The 23,856-nt window shown below is 44.1% G+C and overlaps 1 protein-coding gene across 1 annotated transcript; it reads right to left on the bottom strand.

The window, feature by feature from the left end:
• Positions 1-605: 605 nt before the first annotated feature.
• Positions 606-23,593, bottom strand: LOC308312112 (NACHT, LRR and PYD domains-containing protein 1b allele 1-like). Its single transcript, XM_080794508.1, has 12 exons — positions 23,544-23,593; positions 21,160-21,368; positions 19,100-20,951; positions 15,677-15,853; positions 13,817-13,945; positions 12,188-12,249; positions 9,794-10,295; positions 4,474-4,493; positions 3,273-4,349; positions 2,444-2,542; positions 1,804-2,044; positions 606-708 (listed from the first exon to the last, which is right to left on the bottom strand). Exons 3-12 carry the CDS (start codon positions 20,866-20,868, stop codon positions 702-704), a joined length of 4,083 nt encoding a protein of 1,360 aa, XP_080650634.1. The 5' UTR covers positions 20,869-20,951; positions 21,160-21,368; positions 23,544-23,593; the 3' UTR covers positions 606-701.
• Between the last annotated feature and the right edge of the window lie 263 nt (positions 23,594-23,856).

Here is a 23,856-nt window from a genome sequence, read left to right as displayed (position 1 = left end):
AGACACCCCTACAGTATATTCTATAGTCTAGGTGGGATTTTCTTTCACATTGATGTATAAAAACCCAGAATAAGATTAATAAATCACTTTGAGAGCGGTTTTGAAGGAGTCAAGGGATTTGCATGTCTTAATGACTGTTGGTAGGGCGTATGTAGTCCAAACATGACTAATTAACCCATGAATCGAACAACACAGATCGATACACAACACATCCATAAGTAAATATGATTTGTTCATATCGTCACACAATGCACACCATTAACTTCTAGTCGAGTCCAAGTCCAGTCCTGTAAAATCACTTTATTTGGCATTATTGTGAGTTACAGTTTGTGTGAAATGCCACAAATCAAACATCCATGAATGCATCCGACAGTGATATTTAATAATGATCTATATTACATTACATTACATACAAGTATTTGTACAGCACTTTTCATGACATGAAGTTCAGCTCAAAGAACTTTACAGAGCAATAAAAATCACACCTGTGTGAAGTGAGGGGTGCTCTCGTCGTCATACTGTACACCATCTCATTCCGGCCAATCACAATGTGCGTGCGTCCGTCCGTCCCCCCCACCCAAATCCCCTGAACAAGCACGGGACAAAGGCTGAGACACAGGCAATATGGACGCCACGGCGAAGGGGGACATCTGGTGGCCACACAGGGAAGCACAACACTCCTGGTCCATCAACAGCATCACTTACTTCCTAACAGGAGAAGAAGAACAACACCGCTGCTGTGAATAACCATATCTGTGCAGAAACACACATTCACATTTTACGGGGGCCAGTTTCAAATTGCAGCCGTCGGTAGGTGCCCTTTGAGGGCAGTTTTGAAGGAGTCAGGGGATTCGCATGTCTTAATGACTGTTGGTAGGGCGTTCCACATTTTGGTGGCATAGGAGCGAAAATAATTTAATCCCTTGTTTGTGCCGAATCTGGGTTGCACATGGTTTGTTGAACTCCCTCTGGTGTTGTGGGTGTGGACTTCATTGGTATTAAGGAAGTATTTAGACAGGTACATGGGTATCTTGGTGAAGTATTTAGACAGGTACATGGGTATCTTAGTGAAGTATTTAGACAGGTACATGGGTATCTTGGTGAAGTATTTAGACAGGTACATGGGTATCTTAGTGGTGTTGTGAATCTTGTGGACCAGACCCATTGCAAGATGCTGTACTCTGTCATCAACCCAAAGCCATTCCAGCCTGTCAAAGTGGACAGGGGTGAGGTGGGTTCGGGGAGTGAGGCCAAGTAGTAGCCTGACCAGTTTGTTTTGGGAAGTCTGGAGCCTTGTTTTAAGGGCTGATCGTACATTAATAAATATGTACAGGTTCACAAAGGTTCTCATCAATCTGTAGATTAACATTGTAATGAAAGTGTGGGGCTCTTGGGAATCAAGAGGATGAATTATAATGATTCAAATAACACGGCCCGAAAAGCTCCATTCTCTTGTAACTTCTGACAGTTTTCTGAAATACCTATATGTTTCTGTATCAGTGGTGCTCAATATTTCATGTCAAGGACCCCAACAATTATATGTAATTGGCCGCCGACCCCCATCTGAAAATAATGTGTTGTTCCAGGGACCTCCCCAGAAGTTAAAATGTTCACTCTGTAATAATATATATTCAAAGATTCGAGGCACATTCTCACGATTTTTCAAAAAAGACCTACAAGTTCGTAGCTTGTAGATCTGCCATTTTTCAACAGCTAAAGTATACAGTAACATAATGCTTTAAAACACCACAAGGGGTTCCCGCCCCCGCCCCAAAATGGGTTAATTAAATGCAAATGACTTACAGATCTTTAAGGAGAGACTGCTCGTATTCCTGGAGAGCTTTGTGCAAAGTGTCTTTGGCTGTGCTGGAGGTCAGGAGAGCGTAGATTGCCCTCATCTTGTCCTGAGTGGTGGGATTGGACATCACATTGCTGTAGCCCTCACTGTCTAGGATGTCCTTCTCAAAGAGTACATCTAGGATGGGACCCACGTTCCTCACCTTGTCAACCAGGAAACGCCGATGTTGGTCCACAAAGTGTTTCGCTGAAGTTAAGGAGGATTGAACGTTGAGTTGTTGGTTTTCATTTGACATAAAAATGGAAAGTGCCATATAGGAGCTAACAATTCTTATTCTAAAAATTGCAGTAAAGTGATACAGTTTGTGCTGGTAGTGTATATATATATATATACACACACAGTGTGTGTGCGTTATAGATATCGTTATAGATCGTTGCTGCAGAAATCTCTTATCTCCTTATTTAAACGTGTTTGTTCATGAATTAACGTCCTACTTGACCTCACTACAGCGTCACGCTAAAACATCCAAAGTAACAACAGATCTACAAGCTAGAGACTCACCTGGTATGGAAGTAACAACAGATCTACAAGCTAGAGACTCACCTGGTATGGAAGTAACAACAGATCTACAAGCTAGAGACTCACCTGGTATGGAAGCAGCCGCTCCTGTAGATTGTGCTGGTATGGAAGCAGCCGCTCCTGTAGATTGTGCTGGTATGGAAGCAGCCGCTCCTGTAGATTGTGCTGCAAGAAATAAAAGTGTTCAAATTATGAACAGAAACGAACCATCGAGGCCCATCTCACCGCGGTGAAATAGCACGGACTGAAGCCGACATAAACCCCCACAATCCCTACGTGTTACACTACTACTGTTTAAGTCCCTACATAAACCCCCACAATCCATACGTGTTACACTACTACTGTTTAAGTCCCTACATAAACCCCCACAATCCCTACGTGTTACACTACTACTGTTTAAGTCCCTACATAAACCCCCACAATCCCTACATGTTACACTACTACTGTTTAAGTCCCTACATAAACCCCCACAATCCCTACGTGTTACACTACTACTGTTTTATACATAAACCCCCACAATCCCTACATGTTACACTACTACTGTTTTATACATAAACCCCCACAATCCCTACATGTTACACTACTACTGTTTTATACATAAACCCCCACAATCCCTACATGTTACACTACTACTGTTTAAGTCCCGACATAAACCCCCACAATCCCTACATGTTACACTACTACTGTTTTAAGTCCCTACATAAACCCCCACAATCCCTACATGTTACACTACTACTGTTTTAAGTCCCTACATAAACCCCCACAATCCCTACATGTTACACTACTACTGTTTTGACCGCGACAGATTGCTATTTCACCGCGTGAGGGAGAGGGAGAGTGAGATCGGGTGTTTTCTAGGTGTGTATATTTGAATTGTTAATCTGTGCCATTTCACCGTATTTGGGTGAGAGGGTGTCTTCTGCCTGCTCGCTGTGCGCTGTGCGCTGAACGAGTTGGCTCTGTTGTCTTCTCACAGTAGGAGCTGAAAAGTTCACGCAGCTTTCCCACGCACAGACAGAGGTGTCGCAGTCCCTTAGAAGCAGCTCGACCATCTTCATCCTTTTCTCTAAAGTCACTTGAAACGTCGTGATGTAATTGTGATAGCACGATCCGTCGACTTCAAAGCCTGCTCTGTGTGGTTCAATGACGACGGCATCATCCCGATGCGAGGTGGAGAGGGTATATTTCTTCTTTGGGATTAGTACGCAGGGAGGCTTTTCGATGTAACTCTCTTCTCCGTGCATCTCCTTCCTTTCCTTCTTCACGTCACTCAGCACCACATTGTTGGGTAGCAGCAGTACATTCAGCGTTGACATGGGGTCATCATCATGCTCAATCGGTGGCGCATAAAACAGTGCCACCAGTGCCTGGATAGGCCTGGGCCCGAACAGCATCTCCATGATGAGACCAAATAAAGACAACCCGGTTACATCTATGATAACATGAGTTTCTGTGACCACACGGGGTTTGATCAGCTCAACGCCGTCATCATCCACCACGTGGACAACAGACAAGGACTTGCCTCCACCCGTGGAGAGGATCTCACAGTGTGGAAATTGCAACTGACACACGGACCCCTGAGGACCTTTGATGTCAAACAGTGGTCCCGCGGGCCTCTTGCTCAGCTGGGACAGAAGTCCCCGGTGCCACGGGACTGTCCCGTAAGTCACCTCTCCCTCGGTCTCCATCTTCAACCCCAGGCCGGTCACGCTGCATTGGAACAGTCCAGCGTGGGTGCAGTGGAACCTGTAGCGTTCCTTGTTCTCCACAAGAACGATGTCGGGTGTAAATGTCTGTGTATTGTCCTGTAGTAGTGTGACATCGTTTACGCTCTTGTTCTCTAGACGTGGGATTTGGCTCAGTGACGGTAAGCTGTGAGAACCAGGCAGGGAGACGGATTCTTCTATCCTCAAACCACTGAAGCATGAACTTAGCTCAGTTTCATCTTGGATGTCCAGAGAGGACAGTGAATCTGTAACAGCATGAACTTCCAGAGAGGACAGTGACTCTGTAACAGCATGAACTTCCAGAGAGGACAGTGACTCTGTAACAGCATGAACTTCCAGAGAGGACAGTGAATCTGTAACAGCATGTACTTCCAGAGAGGACAGTGACTCTGTAACAGCATGAACTTCCAGAGAGGACAGTGAATCTGTAACAGCATGAACTTCCAGAGAGGACAGTGAATCTGTAACAGCATGAACTTCCAGAGAGGACAGTGACTCTGTAACAGCATGAACTTCCAGAGAGGACAGTGACTCTGTAACAGCATGAACTTCCAGAGAGGACAGTGACTCTGTAACAGCATGAACTTCCAGAGAGGACAGTGACTCTGTAACAGCATGAACTTCCAGAGAGGACAGTGACTCTGTAACAGGACATTCTTCCATCTCGCCATGCAAAGGCATCGTACCCTACAGAGAATATAGAGAAAGGGAAAATAAAATCAGTAATTAGACAAAGATGAACCCAAGACTTTTCCACAGCGTCAGCTCATACAGATGTAATATCCTTGCTAACTGACTGCTGGCTGAGTCCTGACTCTTTGGCCGATGTTATAACATGCGTTGCCAGTAGAGTTGTCAATTTCTGCCCGAACCCGTCCCAACCCGACGTTTTCGGGCAGGGCCTAGCCTAAAATGGCTCTGAAAGACACAACAAAGCAGACAGGAAACGATCAGTGTCTTTCCTGATGTTCAGTCACTGTGATTATTGTGCAGAGGAGATGGTTCTGTCCTCATTATGTCCATGTTGGAATGATGGAGTCTAGAGGGTTCTGTCCTCACTGTGTCCATGTTGGAATGATGGAGTCTAGAGGGTTCTGTACTCACTGTGTCCATGTTGGAATGATGGAGTCTAGAGGGTTCTGTGTCCATGTTGGAATGATGGAGTCTAGAGGGTTCTGTACTCACTATGTCCATGTTGGAATGATGGAGTCTAGAGGGTTCTGTCTTCACTGTGTCCATGTTGGAATGATGGAGTCTAGAGGGTTCTGTCCTCACTATGTCCATGTTGGAATGAAGGAGTCTAGAGGGTTCTGTCCTCACTGTGTCCATGTTGGAATGATGGAGTCTAGAGGGTTCTGTCCTCACCATGTCCATGTTGGAATGATGGAGTCTAGAGGGTTCTGTCTTCACTGTGTCCATGTTGGAATGATGGAGTCTAGAGGGTTCTGTCCTCACTATGTCCATGTTGGAATGATGGAGTCTAGAGGGTTCTGTACTCACTATGTCCATGTTGGAATGATGGAGTCTAGAGGGTTCTGTACTCACTATGTCCATGTTGGAATGATGGAGTCTAGAGGGTTCTGTCTTCACTGTGTCCATGTTGGAATGATGGAGTCTAGAGGGTTCTGTCCTCACTATGTCCACGTTGGAATGATGGAGTCTAGAGGGTTCTGTCCTCACTGTGTCCATGTTGGAATGATGGAGTCTAGAGGGTTCTGTCCTCACTGTGTCCATGTTGGAATGATGGAGTCTAGAGGGCTCTGTCCTCACTGTGTCCATGTTGGAATGATGGAGTCTAGAGGGTTCTTTTTTTTTTAAATATATTTTTCATCCCACGATTTTGTAACCCATTTTTCACCCCTGTGCCAATCATCTACTGTGATCCTGGGCTCTACACACCCTCCACCAACCTGGGGAGAGCAACGGACTTAACTCATGCTCCCTTCATGCCTGAGTGTCCAAGTTGCTCCTTTACACCTGACAGGGGGGAGTTTCCCTGGTTGGACGTAGCGCGTGGAAGGAACACGTTATTCCAACCAGTTCCTTTCCCCTCCATCAGGCGCCCCGGCTGGCCAGGGGGAGGCAGTTTAGAGACCAGGATTACTGCATGTTTTTGTGAGGGTATCTACCCTAGGGGACACGGGGAGAACATGTGAGGTATACCCTAGGGGACACGGGGAGAACATGTTAGGGTACCTACCCTAGGGGACACGGGGAGAACATGTGAGGGTACCTACCCTAGGGGACACGGGGAGAACATGTGAGGGTACCTACCCTAGGGGACACGGGGAGAACATGCAAACTCCACACAGAAAGGCCCTTTCGCCCTCCCCGCCTTCGGGTATGGGCACTGATGACGCGGAGGAGGAAACACGTCGCCAGCACCCACAGTGCCCCCAGCGGGAATCGAACCCAGGACCTTCTAGCTGTGAGGCGACAGCACTACCAAATGTGCCACCGTGCCCCGAGTCTAGAGGGTTCTGTACTCACTGTGTCCATGTTGGAATGATGGAGTCTAGAGGGTTCTGTCCTCACTATGTCCATGTTGGAATGATGGAGTCTAGAGGGTTCTGTACTCACTGTGTCCATGTTGGAATGATGGAGTCTAGAGGGTTCTGTACTCACTATGTCCATGTTGGAATGATGGAGTCTAGAGGGTTCTGTCCTCACTGTGTCCATGTTGGAATGATGGAGTCTAGAGACGCGCGCACACGCACACACACACACACACACACACACACACACACACACACACACACACACACACACACACACACACACACACACACACACACACACACACACACACACACACACACACACACACACACACACACACACACACACACACACACACACACAATAAAATTATAGATTCCAACTTTGAGTGACAATGCTGTGTGTGTGTGTGTGTGTGTGTGTTATTATTTCGGGGTTCCTCAATTCAATTCATTAATAAATATGTACAGGTTCACAAAGGTTCTCATTAATCTGTAGATTAACATTGGAGGATGAATTATAATGATTCAAATGGCCCGGAAAGCTCCATTCTCTTGTAACTTGTTAAAAAAATTAACCCATTTAGGCCTGACGTCGAAATGTATAAAATGTCTTCTAAATTCTGACAGTTTTCTGAAATACCTATATGTTTCTGTATCAGTGGTGCTCAATATTTCATGTCAAGGACCCCAACAATTATATGTAATTGGCCGCCGACCCCCATCTGAAAATAATATGTTGTTCCAGCTCGTGCTCTGTACATCCGATAGCGTTGTTATTAACCCATTCTGACCTGAGATCAGATTCTAAAAATGTCTTCTATATCCTGACAGTTTTCCATTCTGACCTGAGATCAGATTCTAAAAATGTCTTCTATATCCTGACAGTTTTCCATTCTGACCTGAGATCAGATTCTAAAAATGTCTTCTATATCCTGACAGTTTTCCATTTCGACCTGAGATCAGATTCTAAAAATGTCTTCTATATCCTGACAGTTTTCCATTCTGACCTGAGATCAGATTCTAAAAATGTCTTCTATATCCTGACAGTTTTCCATTCTGACCTGAGATCAGATTCTAAAAATGTCTTCTATATCCTGACAGTTTTCCATTCTGACCTGAGATCAGATTCTATAAATGTCTTCTATATCCTCACAGTTTTCCATTCTGACCTGAGATCAGATTCTAAAAATGTCTTCTATATCCTCACAGTTTTCCATTCTGACCTGAGATCAGATTCTAAAAATGTCTTCTATGTCAGTCGCTCTTCGCTCTTTCAAAAATAGCAGACCTACAAGCTCGTAGCGCGCCACTCGGTGGCGCGCTATGAGCTTGTAGACGAAAAATCCGTCCCCCCCGTCCCCCCCACCACCCTAGGGGAGGGGGGGATGGGGGGGTCTAACCACCAAAACGTGGGGTTATGGTTAGGGTCGGACTACAGAGAGGTTGTTCCAGTGACTCAATGCACATACAAAACTGCTTTGGCACAGTTATTATTATTATTATGAATTACCTGGCAGTGGCTGTGATTCCTCCTCCTCCCATGTGTCTCAAAACGTAAAAGTTTAACCACATTATCAGCAGCGCCTAAAACAGGTCAAAACTCACTGACCATCTGTAAGTCAGCCTATTCTATATAAAATGTACAACACCTGGGCAGTTTTCAGGAGAGCAGACTGGGTCCGCATGTTTTAAATATGTAGTTGCACCTTACCTGGGTGTTGACAGTTGTGCTTTCATTAGCGGCTAATATAATAATATAAATCTCAAAGTGGGGTCCGGCCGTCCGGGGACCCTCAGAGGTCCTTGAGCCGTGAGTTCCAGGGGATACAGTACAGCTACATGATAGTTTGGAACCAAATGGACCCTTGTCGCCTTGTGGCATGTCATGTGGACGCAGCGGGGTCCTTGAAATTAAACGGGTTGAGAATCACTGCTACTGCTAGAGCTGTATAAATCGGTCCTTCTCTTCTCTTCAAATGGGGGGAGGGGGGTCCGCGGGCTAATACGTGTCCATTTGGGGGTCCTTGACACGAAAAGGTTTGGGAACCACTGTACTAGAGTAGAGGATAAAGTATATTCATTCATCTCCTATCGATCTAGTCAATACACGTTAGACGTTACCAAAAGTTGTGCGTGACACCAAAAGTGGTGATCTATTGAATCCTGTTCCTGTATAATTAGAATCATTACGCAATCACCACAGAGTGCAAAGCACATTGGGTCACTGATGGCGGTGTAACAACTTCCAAAAAACCGAAGGTGGGCCAAACCATTTTGGGATTTAGACAGGGGTGGATCAAATATACCCTTCAAAATATATCGCGTTTATGAACGCAGGATTTCACAAGTATTACTCCTAAGATAACTTTGGAGCCAGGGGGGATAAAGGGGGGGGACCCCCCAGCCAGAGGGGGACCCCCAAACTCATTTGGGGGGGACCAATGTGACGCTGGCAGGGGATTCGTCCCCTCTGTCCCCTAGCTTATTGCGCCCCTGATTCTGCCCCCTGGTGGTTGGACTCTAACACTTCACCCGACAGTGACGATCTTCTTTATTACATTTTAATTGTATTGAGTCTTAATTTAGTCGACTAAGACTAGACTAAGACTAAATAATGTACAAATGACTAAAATAGGACTACAATTAAATGTGTGTCCATTATACTTACTGCTCACACAGACACGCTGAGGAGGAGCAGAGGGAGGACCAGAAGCAGAACCCAGCATAGAGAGGTCCAGTGTGTGTGTGTGTGTGTGTGTGTGTGTGTGTGTGTGTGTGTGTGGGTGTGTGTGTTACGTGTGTGTGTGTGTGTGTGTGTGTGTGTGTGTGTGTGTGTTACGTGTGTGTGTGTGTGTGTGGGTGTGTGTGTGTTATGTGTGTGTGTGTGTGTGTGTGTGTGTGTGTGTGTGTGTGTGTGTGTGTGTGTGTGTGTGTGTGTGTGTGTGTGTGTGTGTGTGTGTGTGTGTTACGTGTGTGTGTGTGTGTGTGTGTGTGTGTGTGTGTGTGTGTGTGTGTGTGTGTGTTACGTGTGTGTGTGTGTGTGTGTGTGTGTGTGTGTGTGTGTGTGTGTGTGTGTGTGTGTGTGTGTGTGTGTGTGGACGTGGTCTGGAATTAAATGTGTGTGTGTCCATTATACTTACTGCTCACACAGACACGCTGAGGAGGAGGAGGAGGACCAGAACCCAAACCCAGCATAGAGAGGTCCAGTGGACCTGGTCTGGAAGGTGTACAGGTGTCTCAGTGAGTCAGAGCACCCTGTGTAGAAGGACAGAGTCCCAGCGGGACGGTCCACATACACGGATACTCTGTTGGAGCCTCTAGAGGGTCTGACAGGGAGGACAGTCTGCTGTCCGTTGTGGTGGACAGAGTAACTGGAAACCTCACCATCACAGGACAGACGCCAGGACTTATCATTCCCTCCAAACCAACAGTCACGACCACCTCCTTTCCTGCTGATTGTTCCGTCAGCCACTGCTATACGAACCGCTCCACTGCACTCTACCTCCCAGGAACAGCGTCCAGTCACACTCTGTGAACTCAGAACTTGTTTACGGACATCAAACCTGTCTGGGTGATCAGGAGGACGCTGACCCCCTGACCTCTGTGACCCCAGTGTGACCTTCCTGTTGTCCTCAGACAGAGAGAGGTCACAGTGTGCTGTGTTTGAGTCCAGTGTGAGACGCTGGAAATCTGATGAGAAAACAACACAGTAAACATTAAATACATCATTCACTGACTGACACCGACATGCACGCACACGCACACGCACCCACACACACACACACACACACACACACCCGCACACACACACACACACACACACAGACACACACACACACACACACACACAGACACAGACAGACACACACACCCGCACACACACACACACACACACACACACACACACACACACACACACACACACACACACACACACACACACACACACACACACACACACACACACAGACTGATCTACAAACTCACTGCAGTGTTAATACAGATTTAGTCCTATTTCAGTCATTTGTACATTATTTAGTCTTAGTCTAGTCTTAGTCGACTAAATTAAGACTCAATACAATTCAAATGTAATAAAGAAGATCGTCACTGTCCAACCACCAGGGGGCAGAATGTCTTAAAGTCTCCACCAGGGGGCAGAATGTCTCTGCACCCCTGGGCAGAGACATTCTCCAGTGTGATTTTATTTGAACTTGAGACCCCCAAAACAATCATATTTGAACTGAGGACCCCCAAAATAATCATATTTGAACTGGAGACCCCCAAAATAATCATATTTGAACTGGAGACCCCCCAAAATAATCATATTCGAACTGGAGACCCCCAAAATAATCATATTTGAACGGAGGACCCCCCCAAAATAATCAACATTGACAAGCACTTGGAATTGTAGGCATTCCATTTAGTTTGAGGCATTGTGAGCTTGTAGATCTGCTATTTCCACAATATTTTCCACTTTCTTACACTATTTGACATTTTTGGCCAATTTGGCCATCTGGGGACCCCCCACAATAATCTGGAGATAATAATCTCTCTGTGTACCTGTCTGTCTGTGTGTACCTGTCTGTCTCTCTGTGTACCTGTCTGTCTGTGTGTACCTGTCTGTCTCTCTGTGTACCTGTCTGTCTCTCTGTGTACCTGTCTCTCTGTGTGTACCTGTCTGTCTCTCTGTGTACCTGTCTGTCTGTGTGTACCTGTCTGTCTGTGTGTACCTGTCTGTCTCTCTGTGTACCTGTCTGTCTGTGTGTACCTGTCTGTCTCTCTGTGTACCTGTCTGTCTGTGTGTACCTGTCTGTCTCTCTGTGTACCTGTCTGTCTGTGTGTACCTGTCTGTCTCTCTGTGTACCTGTCTGTCTGTGTGTACCTGTCTGTCTCTCTGTGTACCTGTCTGTCTGTGTGTACCTGTCTGTCTCTCTGTGTACCTGTCTGTCTGTGTGTACCTGTCTGTCTCTCTGTGTACCTGTCTGTCTCTCTCTTCCCTTCCCCAAAATAATCAAAGTACAGTACAGAGCACAGTACACTACAATACAGTACAGAGCACAGTGCAGTACAATACAGTACAGAGCACAGTACACTACAATACAGTACAGAGCACAGTACACTACAATACAGTACAGAGCACAGTACACTACAATACAGTACAGAGCACAGTACACTACAATACAGTAGTTGCACCGCTCAGTTCACACAGGTGTGATTTATATTTCCGGTTGTCTTGTATGGTGTTAAATGGAGCGTGGAACCATGCCAATGATCGACACGGGAGATCACTTGTGACTTTCAAACCAAAACGAGATCCACCTGTGATCTGCACACATCACGGCTCTGCACCACCTTTCATGCATCGCACGTCAGAACTGAACTTATGCCAATATAGACGAAATACATGTTGTTTACGACCAGGTTAGTGAATGAGGCCCATTGTTTCTGTCAGACCACATGACCTCATCTTGATGGTGTTAAGGACCAGGCCAAGAGCAGAGAGTAGAGAGCACAAGAGTTTTCAGGACAACATCAACTAAGTATACAGTGTATAAAATGTTAATGTAGACACAGATACTCACGTTTTGTAATGAGTTGACTCAGTTGAGGATTAGTAAGCCAATCTTCTCCTCCATGTTTGACTCTGTAGGAAGTAGAACAACAATGCATCAATGTCTGACTGTCTAACACAACGTCTCCACTAGCTGACACTACAGTGTTTCACTCTGTAGGAAGTAGAACAACAATGCATCAATGTCTGACTGTCTAACACAACGTCTCCACTAGCTGACACTACAGTGTTTCACTCTGTAGGAAGTAGAACAACAATGCATCAATGTCTAACTGTCTAACACAACGTCTCCACTAGCTGACACTACAGTGTTTCACTCTGTAGGAAGTAGAACAACAATGCATCAATGTCTAACTGTCTAACACAACGTCTCCACTAGCTGACACTACAGTGTTTCACTCTGTAGGAAGTAGAACAACAATGCATCAATGTCTAACTGTCTAACACAACGTCTCCACTAGCTGACACTACAGTGTTTCACTCTGTAGGAAGTAGAACAACAATGCATCAATGTCTAACTGTCTAACACAACGTCTCCACTAGCTGACACTACAGTGTTTCTCCTGTCATTATCTTGGCCCTGCAGCTCATCCAAACATACTCACTGCTGCCCAGTTTGGATCTCATTACCTCCTCAGACTCCACCTTAACCCCTATAGCACTCCACAGGGGCGGCGGTGGCTCAGGGGTAGAGTGCCTGGATGGGAACCGCAAGGTTGCCAGTTCAAACCCGGGCTCCCCCAGAGTTACTGTCGAAGTGTCCTTGAGCAAGACACTGAACCCCTAATTGCTCCCGATGTGCTAGTTGGTGACTTGCATGGTTTCCGCTGCCATCGGTGTATGAATGGGTGAATGTAATGCACAATCTATGTAAAGCGCCTTGGATAAAGGTGCTATATAAATGCACCATTTACTGTCCTTTTATACCTTTGAGGCACTGCATTGTGTTGTTGTTCTTCTCATGATTTGTGACTTTGGGCTGTATCGTATCCCATGCCTTACCCGCAAGCATTAAACACTTTACGTGAATTACTCATTTAGGAGCTTCCACTATGCGTAAACGTTATCTTGCGGCCACACAACCCACTATACATGTGTGCGGCTGGAGGCGTGTCTGTACGCGTGTTGAATTGTTGATGCGCTTTCCCTATATTTGCTATCTTATGCACACAAGTTTAGGACAACGGAAATCGTCTCTTCAAACCACCCGTAATGTGAACACACACAACAACCCTCTGTATCTAATTTAAATGTATTCCAAGGCAGCACGCGTTGCTCTTCCATAAGGTTCACTCCAGGTATAATGGATTATGGTACCTGGCACACTGATTGGTTTAGGTTGCGTAACGCCCAAACCACACCTATGCATAATGTAACAGGTAGCGGAGGTGTTTTAAGGATTTAGCCATTCATAAGATAGCTAATTTAATGGGGGAACGCCTCTTACACAATGCTAAATCCCCAAATTACGGAGAAAGTGCCCCTGACGCAAGATAGGGCCCTTTGTGTCAGAGATACACTGTTAAGGGAAACACTGCACTGTCCAACATGGACACAGCCCAAGTCTACTCACTGTCCAACATGGACACAGCCCAAGTCTACTCACTGTCCAACATGGACACAGCCCAAGTCTACTCACTTGCAGTTCTCCAGAACTGAATCATTCACCACGTTGAGGCTCAGGTCCAACTCTCTTAGGGAGGGATTAGAGCTTACAGCTGAGGCCAGAGCTTCACAGCATCTCTCTGACAGGCCGCAGTTAGCCAGTCTGAAACACCAGATTAAAACATACATAAATTAATGAATTAATTAATTAATAAATGTTTAATTCGCCGTTTTTTAATAATACGTTTTAAAAATATCAGATTTGTCGTGGACATATTATTAACCCATTTTGGGCGGGAACCCATTTTGGTGTTAGCATCGTGTCGTGCTTTAGCTATTGAAAAATAACAGATCTACAAGCTCATAGCGCGCCACCGAGTGGCGCGCTATGAGCTTGTAGGTCTGCTATTTTTTTTAAATCGAAGAGCGACTGACATAGAAGACATTTTTAGAATCTGATCTCAGGTCAGAATGAAAACTGTCAGGATGCAGAAGACATTTTTAGAATCTGATCTCAGGTCAGAATGGGTTAAGAAACTTGATAACTGTGGCGTAGCTACAGCGGGTCGCAAGACAAAAATAGCAGATCTACAAACTCCTCAACGCGTTGTGAGAAACGCTGTTATATGATGAAGTAGCCGATACCTTCGCCGTAAAGAGATTTTACACTTTGAAACATGTTTGGGGTAATTTTAACGTCTACTCAGGCACATAGGCTTGGGTTACCATGATATCAAGCTTATTAATACATTCTCACCACAGCATTCATATTAACATAATACAGTACACAATAAAACAGTGATAATTGTCTTTGTCTCTAATATGTCAACAAAATGAAACCATACTTTTGAACCTGGCTTTATCTTATCTTCAGATTTATCGTCCCGGAATGTATGCAAATTAGCACATATAATGCCTAATTTGCATATTTAAACATATAATTTCAGAAAACTTGTGTGACAAAAGCACATTATTTATGTCATTCTGCTTTATTGTTCTGTACGTGTTATTTATTTAAGGAGAAATGTAACATGTGAAATGAATGTGATAATAAATAAGGTTTCCTATTCATGAGGAAAAGGTAACGGGTCTGACACATGGGTGATTGACACGCCACTAGTGTCGCCACCCAAGGTTACTTCAAGAGGAAGTGACACACGGGGGAGAAGGAGGAAAAGCATAAACACAGTGTAGGCCTGCACGGTTGGAAGAGGAGCTCCAGGCGCCAGACAACTTTTAGAATGGAATAATGTTTAAGCATAGTGTCTGCAGCCAATACTAAGGACAGCCTGCGCATTGGGAGAAGCAACGAGAGTGGTTCTGTACCGTGGGATTATCGGCCGTTTGGAAGCAGTTGCCGGCGTGCGGGAAGTCGGATAAAGACGTCGCTTACCGGTGAGATCGTTTCTAACGTGTTCCTTGTTGGAGGATAAGCCTTGAGGGCTACCCCGTTCACGTTTTCTTTTGGACCGCCCGGAGCGGACGGACTTTAGTTTTTGTTGGATCAAAGGAACTGTAATAGACTGTATAGCGTGCACTGCTATTCGCCTACCATGCCTCACCATCAAGCTTATTTTGACCTGAGATCAGATTGTAAAAATGTCTTCTACATCCCGACAGCTTTCTCAAAAAGCTATGTTTCTATGTCAGTCGTTCTTCGATTTTTCAAAAATAGCAGACCTACAAGCTCGTAGCGCGACACTCGGTGGCGTGCTATGAGCTTGTAGATCTGCTATTTTTCAATAGCTAAAGCATAACATAATGCTAACACCAAAAAGGGTTCCCGCCCAAAATGGGTTAATACATTCTCACCACAGCATTCATATTATATTTACATAATACAGTACATAATAAAACAGAAGTGATCAAAATAAAATTGGTAAATGTATCTTACTTTAGAACTTCCAGTCCACAGTGTGGGCTCTTCAGTGAAGCACAGAGCAGCTCCACTAGTCCTGAGTCCTGCAGGTCGTTTTCACTGAGGTCCAGTTCCCTCAAATGGGAAGGATTAGAGCTGAGAGCTGAAGACACAGCTTCAACACCTGTCTTACTGAGCTCACAGCCAACAAGTCTGTAAATGCAGATTGAATAAGAGATTATCAATACAAAATGAATGATACCTATAGTTCACTGTCATGGAAGTTAACTGTAACAAATCTAGTTATCTAGTATTTAGAGTGTGGAATAGACAACACCATGACAGCACAGAATAACAGGAAAATAACAATTTAGATATCAAAGACTATGAAGACTGAATGTTAGTTTGATTTCCCCCAATATTATGAAAAAGAAGATCATAACCTCTCAGATGTTTAGCGGCAAACTAAGAACATAAGTGACGGGTTGGAACAAGCATTTAAGGCGAGACATGGCAAGTGAAATCATGATTTTTCAATTTTGTGCTATTTTGCTTCCTAAACATGTTTTCTTTCAAACTAAAGCAAAATAAACGTTCAAACTACAGATTTAGATGTTTATTTTAGTAGTTTATTTTAGCCAATGACAGCTCGTTTTGTTGGGTGAAAATCCACCATATCTATTTTCATGATTGGTTGTTGGTACAAAGGAAGTGACCATATTTGGATCCAACCACAGTCAGCTCGAGGTCCAGACCTTTCTAATGATATATGGCATAATACGTTGATGCCAAGGTTTGGATGAGATATTTTGTCTCATAATAGTGGCTTCAAATAAAACGTTTTGGAATTTTACAATACAAATCTTTAAAGGCCGTTTTTCTCAAAATGAGTTTTCTTCAAACCTGGGACAAAGAATCTCCACTTCAGTTGCACTCACATACACCTACACAGTCACATGCACACAACTTTACAGTCTTATTCATAACTATATTCTGCAGGAACTTACAGAAGGGTTCGTTGATTTCTCATTCACAGCCTGATTTACATCACATTTTATTCGTAAAACATGGCAAAAATTTGTTTTTTTATGCCTGTTGACACTATTTTTTGATTTGTGGAGTGATAATTAGAGATATCGAAAATCCCCTAATTGTCTTTGTCTCTAATATGTCAACAAAATGAAACCATACTTTTGAACCTGGCTTTATCCGATCTTCAGATTTATCGTCCCGGAATGTATGCAAATTAGCACATATAATGCCTACTTTGCATATTTAAACATATCATTTCAGAAAACTTGTAATACAAAAAATCTTAGTCTTAATATAATTAATCAACTGGAGAAGTTTCATTGTGATAGCTATTAGTTAACTTTTTTCCCCTATTCACCTACCATGTCTCACCGTCAAGCTTATTTTGACCTGAGATCAGATTGTAAAAATGTCTTCTACATCCCGACAGCTTTCTGAAAAAGCTATGTTTCTAAGTCAGTCGTTCTTCGATTTTTCAAAAATAGCAGACCTACAAGCTTGTAGATCTGCTATTTTTCAATAGCTAAAGCATAACATAATGCTAACACCAAAAAGGGTTCCCGCCCAAAATGGGTTAATACATTCTCACCACAGCATTCATATTATATTCACATAATACAGTACATAATAAAACAGAAGTGATCATAATAAAAGTGGTAAATGTATCTTACTTTAGAACTTCCAGTCTACAGTGTGGGCTCTTCAGTGAAGCACAGAGCGGCTCCACTAGTCCTGAGTCCCACAGGTCGTTTTTACTGAGGTCCAGTTCTCTCAAATGGGAAGGATTAGAGCTGAGAGCTGAAGACACAGCTTCAACCTCTCTCTTACTGAGTTTACAGCCAGCAAGTCTGTAAATGCAGATTAAATAAGAGATTATCAATACAAATGATACCTAGTTCACTGTCATGGAAGTTAACTAAAACATCTCCTATCTAGTTATCCAGACATAAACAGTATTGTGGAATAGACCAGGGGTTCTCAACCTTTTTGGCCGGGGACCCCCAGGGATGCTTTGGCCATGTCTCGCGACCCCCCCCCCCCCCCCAATACAAACTGAATTGCAAATTATGTTTTGGAAAATAATTTGGGGACCCCCGAGGAATGGAATAATCCCCCCCCCCCCCATGAACTAGTTCAGTTCATCATTCAATATTTTGAACTAAAGTTCATGGTTCCAAAAAATGAACTATTTTAGTTATTTTCCTTTTTTTTCTTCTAAATGAGTGCCGCAGCCCATAGCCATAGAACCACAGACTTTATTCCTATTGGGAATAACATGGGGATTAATAAAGTTACAACTTTTACAATTTTTCCATTACCATTAACCAAATTAATTCCATATTATATATTTGTTTTACATTTTGGAAAAGATTGCTGTGGAATGCCACAGAATTCTTAATCCTTTTCCTTGTCTTAATTATGGGCCAACTTGTGAAAGCTGCATGCTTTTATTGTGAAGACATTGAAGCAGTCCTGTGCATGCAGACAAGGTTGACATTGAAGCAGTCCTGTGCATGCAGACAGGGTTGACATTGAAGCAGTCCTGTGCGTGCAGACAGGGTTGACATTGAAGCAGTCCTGTGCATGCAGACAGGGTTGACATTGAAGCAGTCATATGCATGCAGACAGGGTTAACATTGAAGCAGTCCTGTGCGTGCAGACAGGGTTGACATTGAAGCAGTCCTGTGCATGCAGACAGGGTTGACATTGAAGCAGTCCTGTGCATGCAGACAGGGTTGACATTGAAGCAGTCCTGTGCATGCAGACAGGGTTGAGATCGGGAAAACATGGAACCGGCTGTATAAAATGCTGCGTCATTGTAAATGGTGCATTTATGTATCACTTTTATCCAAAGCACATTTCTGTTTAAATTGAGGTGGACGGGAGGCAGACTTTCACTTCTGGTTCATTTCTGGTTTTATCTGTTGCCTAGCAACCTAGCATCATTCATACAGTACGTTGATGAAGAGCGCCATCTATACTAATCCACTGTAAAGACCATAGGACACAATACTGCGTGCTTGGCAGTCAAGCCATGGATTCGATGCGACGTAACCATGGGCGGATTTAGGGGGGGTGCAGGGGGTGCACTGCACCCCCTGGCAAAAAAAAAAAAAAAAAAGGGTTTTTTTCTTTTTTTTTTTACTTGACTTATGGCTTCTGACTGTAGTTTGTAATCATCTCTCTTATCATGATATGATGACTCGCTGTACGGCTGTAGTGCATGTGTGTATGTGTGTGAGCTGCTGTACTACCTAAATAACTCATTTTTAGGGGTTAGGGCATTGAAAAAACGCTAAAATATTAAAATAAAGGTTAAAAAAGTCGCTCGCCAAGCAGTCGCACCCCCTGGCGTCAAGTTCAAAGTCCGCCTATGGACGTAACATGACGTGATTGGCAGTTCAAGTCAATGTGTTAACTACTAACCGAGCCTTTCTGCAGTTCCTCACAGCTGGGACCAGTCTCCTTCGCCCCTCCACTGATGCGTTGTATTTGTCCAGGTCCAACTCCTCCAGAACCTCCTCTGACATCTGCAGCATGACGGCCAGAGCTGAACACTGGGTCTGAGACAGTTTCTCTGCTCTGTTCTCTGACTTCAGGAACTGTTGGATCTCCTGATGTAATGAGTGGTCGTTCATCTCCATCAGACAGTGGAAGATGTTGATACATCCGTCAGGAGAGGCATGACGATCAGTTAACATCTCCTTCAGGTTCTGGATGGCTTTCTGGATCGCCTTGGGACTGTTCTCTGTCTGACCCAGCAGGTCTCCTAACAGACTCTGGTTGGACTCCAGTGAGAGGCCATGAAGGAAGCGGACTAAGAGGTCCAGGTGGCCATTTTTACTCTCCAGGGATTTTTTGATAGCAGCTTTCAGGAAGTCTGAGAGGGAGCTGTCTGAGAGGGAGCTGTATCTCTTCAATCTCTTGTATTCGTCTCCCAGGAATGTGTCCAGGACCTCTGTGTTCTTCTGTGTGAAACAGTGAAACAGGTAGACTGCAGCCAGAAACTCCTGGATGACCAGATGAACAAAGCTGTAGACCGTTTTCTGGAACAGCACACTCTCTGTTTTGAAGATCTGTGTGCACACTCCTGAGTACAGCGCGGCGTCTTTCACATCAAGACCACACTCTTCCAGGTCTTCTTGGTCGAACACGATGCTACTTTTCTTCAGGTGTTGAAACGCCAGCTTGCCCAGCTTCAGAAGAACATCCCTGTCAGTCTTAGTGAGCTGCTGTTGAGTCCCCTTTTCTGTTTCTTTCTTGTTCACATCATGAGTCCCGTCATACTTCTGCTTCTTCGTGTTTGTCTGAACCAACAGGAAGTGGCAGCACATCTCAGTCAGGGTCTTGGGCAGCTGTCCTATCGTGGTGTGTGTCCTCAACATGTCCAGCAGAACGGTAGCAATGATCCAACAGAAGAGTGGGATGTAACACATGATGTGGAGGCTCCTCCATGTCTTCAAGTGTGAGAGGACTCTGTCGGCCAGCTTCTCTTCACTGAATCTCTTCCTGAAGTACTTCTCCTTCTGGGGGTCTGTGAACCCTCGCACTTCTGTCACCATGTCAACACATGCAGGAGGGATCCGATTGGCTGCTGCGGGTCTGGTGGTTATCCAGAGGAGGGCCGAGGGGAGCAGATTCCTCTTGATGAGGTTCGTCAACAGAGCATCCACCGATGATGTCACCGTGACATCAGAGATGATTTCATTTGTGTCGAAGTGCAACGGAGACCTGCTTTCATCGAGGCCATCGAAGATGAAGCAAACTTTCCAGGCAGCGAGCTGCTCTGCTGTGACCTTCTTTAACGTTGGGTGGAAATCATGGATCAGGTTCAGAAGACTGTACTGCTTATCTCTGACCAAGTTCAGCTCCCGGAATGAAAAGGGAACCAGGAGATCTATATCTTGATTCTCCAAACCTCTTGCCCAGTCCAGAGCAAACTTGCGCGCAGAGAATGTTTTTCCGATGCCAGCGATGCCATTGGTCAGAACTGTTTGGCTGGGTTCCTCTCTGCCAGGGAGGATGATCTTAAAGACTTTACAGCAGTCGATTGCATCGTCATGGAAGGTCTTCATGTTGGAAGTTCTCTCAAGCTGTATCACCTCATGTTGGCTATTAACCCCTTCACTCTGTCCCGCTGAGATGTAGAGCTCTGAGTAGGTGCTGGTGACGGAGTCTCCAGACTCTTCCGTCATGTGGTTTTTCACTCCATCAAGACTGTCCAAACTGACCTTCAAACTGACCTTATAATCATTCAAATCAACCTGCAGACCGACATCTGAAATGAGAAGAACATTTATGTTTTATTATAACTATACACCTTTACGGCACAATTTGTTAAGAAGAACAGCCAAAAATAACAACACAATAGGCTACCAGTTGATTTTTTCCCAGAGTTTAAAGTTGTTTAGCTTCATTATTTGCACTTGAATATAATTGTTGATACAGACAATAGTTAGAACATCCAATGTATTAGCATATTTTACCTTGTCCAGGTGTGGTTTGACTGGGTGTCTTCAGTCCAGGTGTGGTTTGACTGGGTGTCTTCAGTCCAGGTGTGGTTTGACTGGGTGTCTTCAGTCCAGGTGTGGTTTGACTGGGTGTCTTCAGTCCAGGTGTGGTTTGACTGGGTGTCTTCAGTCCAGGTGTGGTTTGACTGGGTGTCTTCAGTCCAGGGTTCTGCTCAGTCACAACGCTGTGGACATGAACACAATATTTATTATGTACTTGCATGTAGCCCAGTGGCAAATATGCCTGCAGTTCTATGTAAATCCACCAGGTGGCAGGATATCTTTCCTCTTTGTTTGTTTTCCCTAGAAAGAGCCTCTACCGTATGTTGTGGGTTTTGAATGATTGATCTACACATGCACTACACATTCATAAAGTGTAGTGCATAGTGTATGCAGATTATACTGCCAATTATCCTGTGTGTGTGTGTGTGTGTGTGTGTGTGTGTGTGTGTGTGTGTGTGTGTGTGTGTGTGTGTGTGTGTGTGTGTGTGTGTCATATCTTCACTATATATATATATATATATTCATAATAACTAGGCTATGTAAGTTTGGCCACCGTGCTAATTTGATGGTTAGTGGGGTGAGACACATTGTCTAGTCAGAGGGGCTGGTCTGAGAATCTTCCTTCACCTCAGAGGATCTCAGCCCAGTACCCTGTAAAGAAAGCCATTGTCCAAGTCCTTCTGAAGCTTGGTGTGGTGTTGGAGAGGTGTTGAGACAACATTATATAGTCTATTCTCTGCTGTGTTGGAGAGGTGTTGAGACAACATCACTATAGTCTATTCTCTGCTGTGTTGGAGAGGTGTTGAGACAACATTACTATAGTCTATTCTCTGCTGTGTTGGAGAGGTGTTGAGACAACATTACTATAGTCTATTCTCTGCTGTGTTGAGACAACATTACTATAGTCTATTCTCTGCTGTGTTGAGACAACATTACTATAGTCTATTCTCTGCTGTGTTGGAGAGGTGTTGAGACAACATTACTATAGTCTATTCTCTGCTGTGTTGGAGAGGTGTTGAGACAACAATTACAATTTACAATTTAGGCATTTAGCAGACGCTCTTAATCCAGAGCGACTTACATTAAGCAAGAACAAAAGCATGGGAATACATCACATAAAGACATTTATCATGAAACATGCGTAGCTAAGAAAGTAACAGTGGAATATCTATAATGAAACTATACATATAAGCTATACAACATTACTATAGTCTATTCTCTGCTGTGTTGGAGAGGTGTTGAGACAACATTACTATAGTCTATTCTCTGCTGTGTGTTGAGACAACATTACTATAGTCTATTCTCTGCTGTGTTGGAGAGGTGTTGAGACAACATTACTATAGTCTATTCTCTGCTGTGTTGGAGAGGTGTTGAGACAACATTACTATAGTCTATTCTCTGCTGTGTTGGAGGTGTTGAGACAACATTACTATAGTCTATTCTCTGCTGTGTTGGAGAGGTGTTGAGACAACATTACTATAGTCTATTCTCTGCTGTGTGTTGAGACAACATTACTATAGTCTATTCTCTGCTGTGTTGAGACAACATTACTATAGTCTATTCTCTGCTGTGTGTTGAGACAACATTACTATAGTCTGTTCTCTGCTGTGTTGAGACAACATTACTATAGTCTATTCTCTGCTGTGTGTTGAGACAACATTACTATAGTCTATTCTCTGCTGTGTTGAGACAACATTACTATAGTCTATTCTCTGCTGTGTTTAGACAACATTACTATAGTCTATTCTCTGCTGTGTTGGAGAGGTGTTGAGACAACATTACTATAGTCTATTCTCTGCTGTGTTGGAGGTGTTGAGACAACATTACTATAGTCTATTCTCTGCTGTGTTGGAGAGGTGTTGAGACAACATTACTATAGTCTATTCTCTGCTGTGTTGAGACAACATTACTATAGTCTATTCTCTGCTGTGTTGAGACAACATTACTATAGTCTATTCTCTGCTGTGTTGAGACAACATTACTATAGTCTATTCTCTGCTGTGTTGAGACAACATTAGTATAGTCTATTCTATGCTGTGTTGAGACAACATTACTATAGTCTGTTCTCTGCTGTGTTGAGACAACATTACTATAGTCTATTCTCTGCTGTGTTGCTCTAGTTTACTTTTAAAGCTTCATCACTAACTTTAAAAATGTAGGCCTATAGGAGAACCGGAGAAATATCAGGAGCACCCACCAAATTGTAAGTAGCATCATTTTTTATTCATTAGGAAAAATAAATAATAATGTAACAGTGCAGTTTAAGTAAAATAATATGTATAGCAGGATTAAAATACTTTAGCAGGACATAATAATGTAACACTGTGGTTTATACTAGTAATGGAGGATTAACATACTTTGTATGTGGAGACTCTGCTCTGTGGACGAGATGTTTGTCAGCTCCCTCCTCCTCTCTCTCCTCACACTGACTCATCTCTGCTCTGTGGACGAGATGTTTGTCAGCTCCCTCCTCCTCTCTCTCCTCACGGCAACTCATCTCTGCTCTGTGGACGAGATGTTTGTCAGCTCCCTCCTCCTCTCTCTCCTCACACTGACTCATCTCTGCTCTGTGGACGAGATGTTCGTCAGCTCCCTCCTCCTCTCTCTCCTCACACTGACTCATCTCTGCTCTGTGGACGAGATGTTCGTCAGCTCCCTCCTCCTCTCTCT

This window comes from Protomyctophum bolini (genome assembly GCF_963924005.1).
Source record: "Protomyctophum bolini genome assembly, contig: SCAFFOLD_79, whole genome shotgun sequence".
In the NCBI taxonomy this organism is placed as follows: Eukaryota; Metazoa; Chordata; class Actinopteri; order Myctophiformes; family Myctophidae; genus Protomyctophum; species Protomyctophum bolini.
Note: the sequence above shows the minus strand (reverse complement) of the source record. Positions and strands in the feature narration are given on the sequence as shown.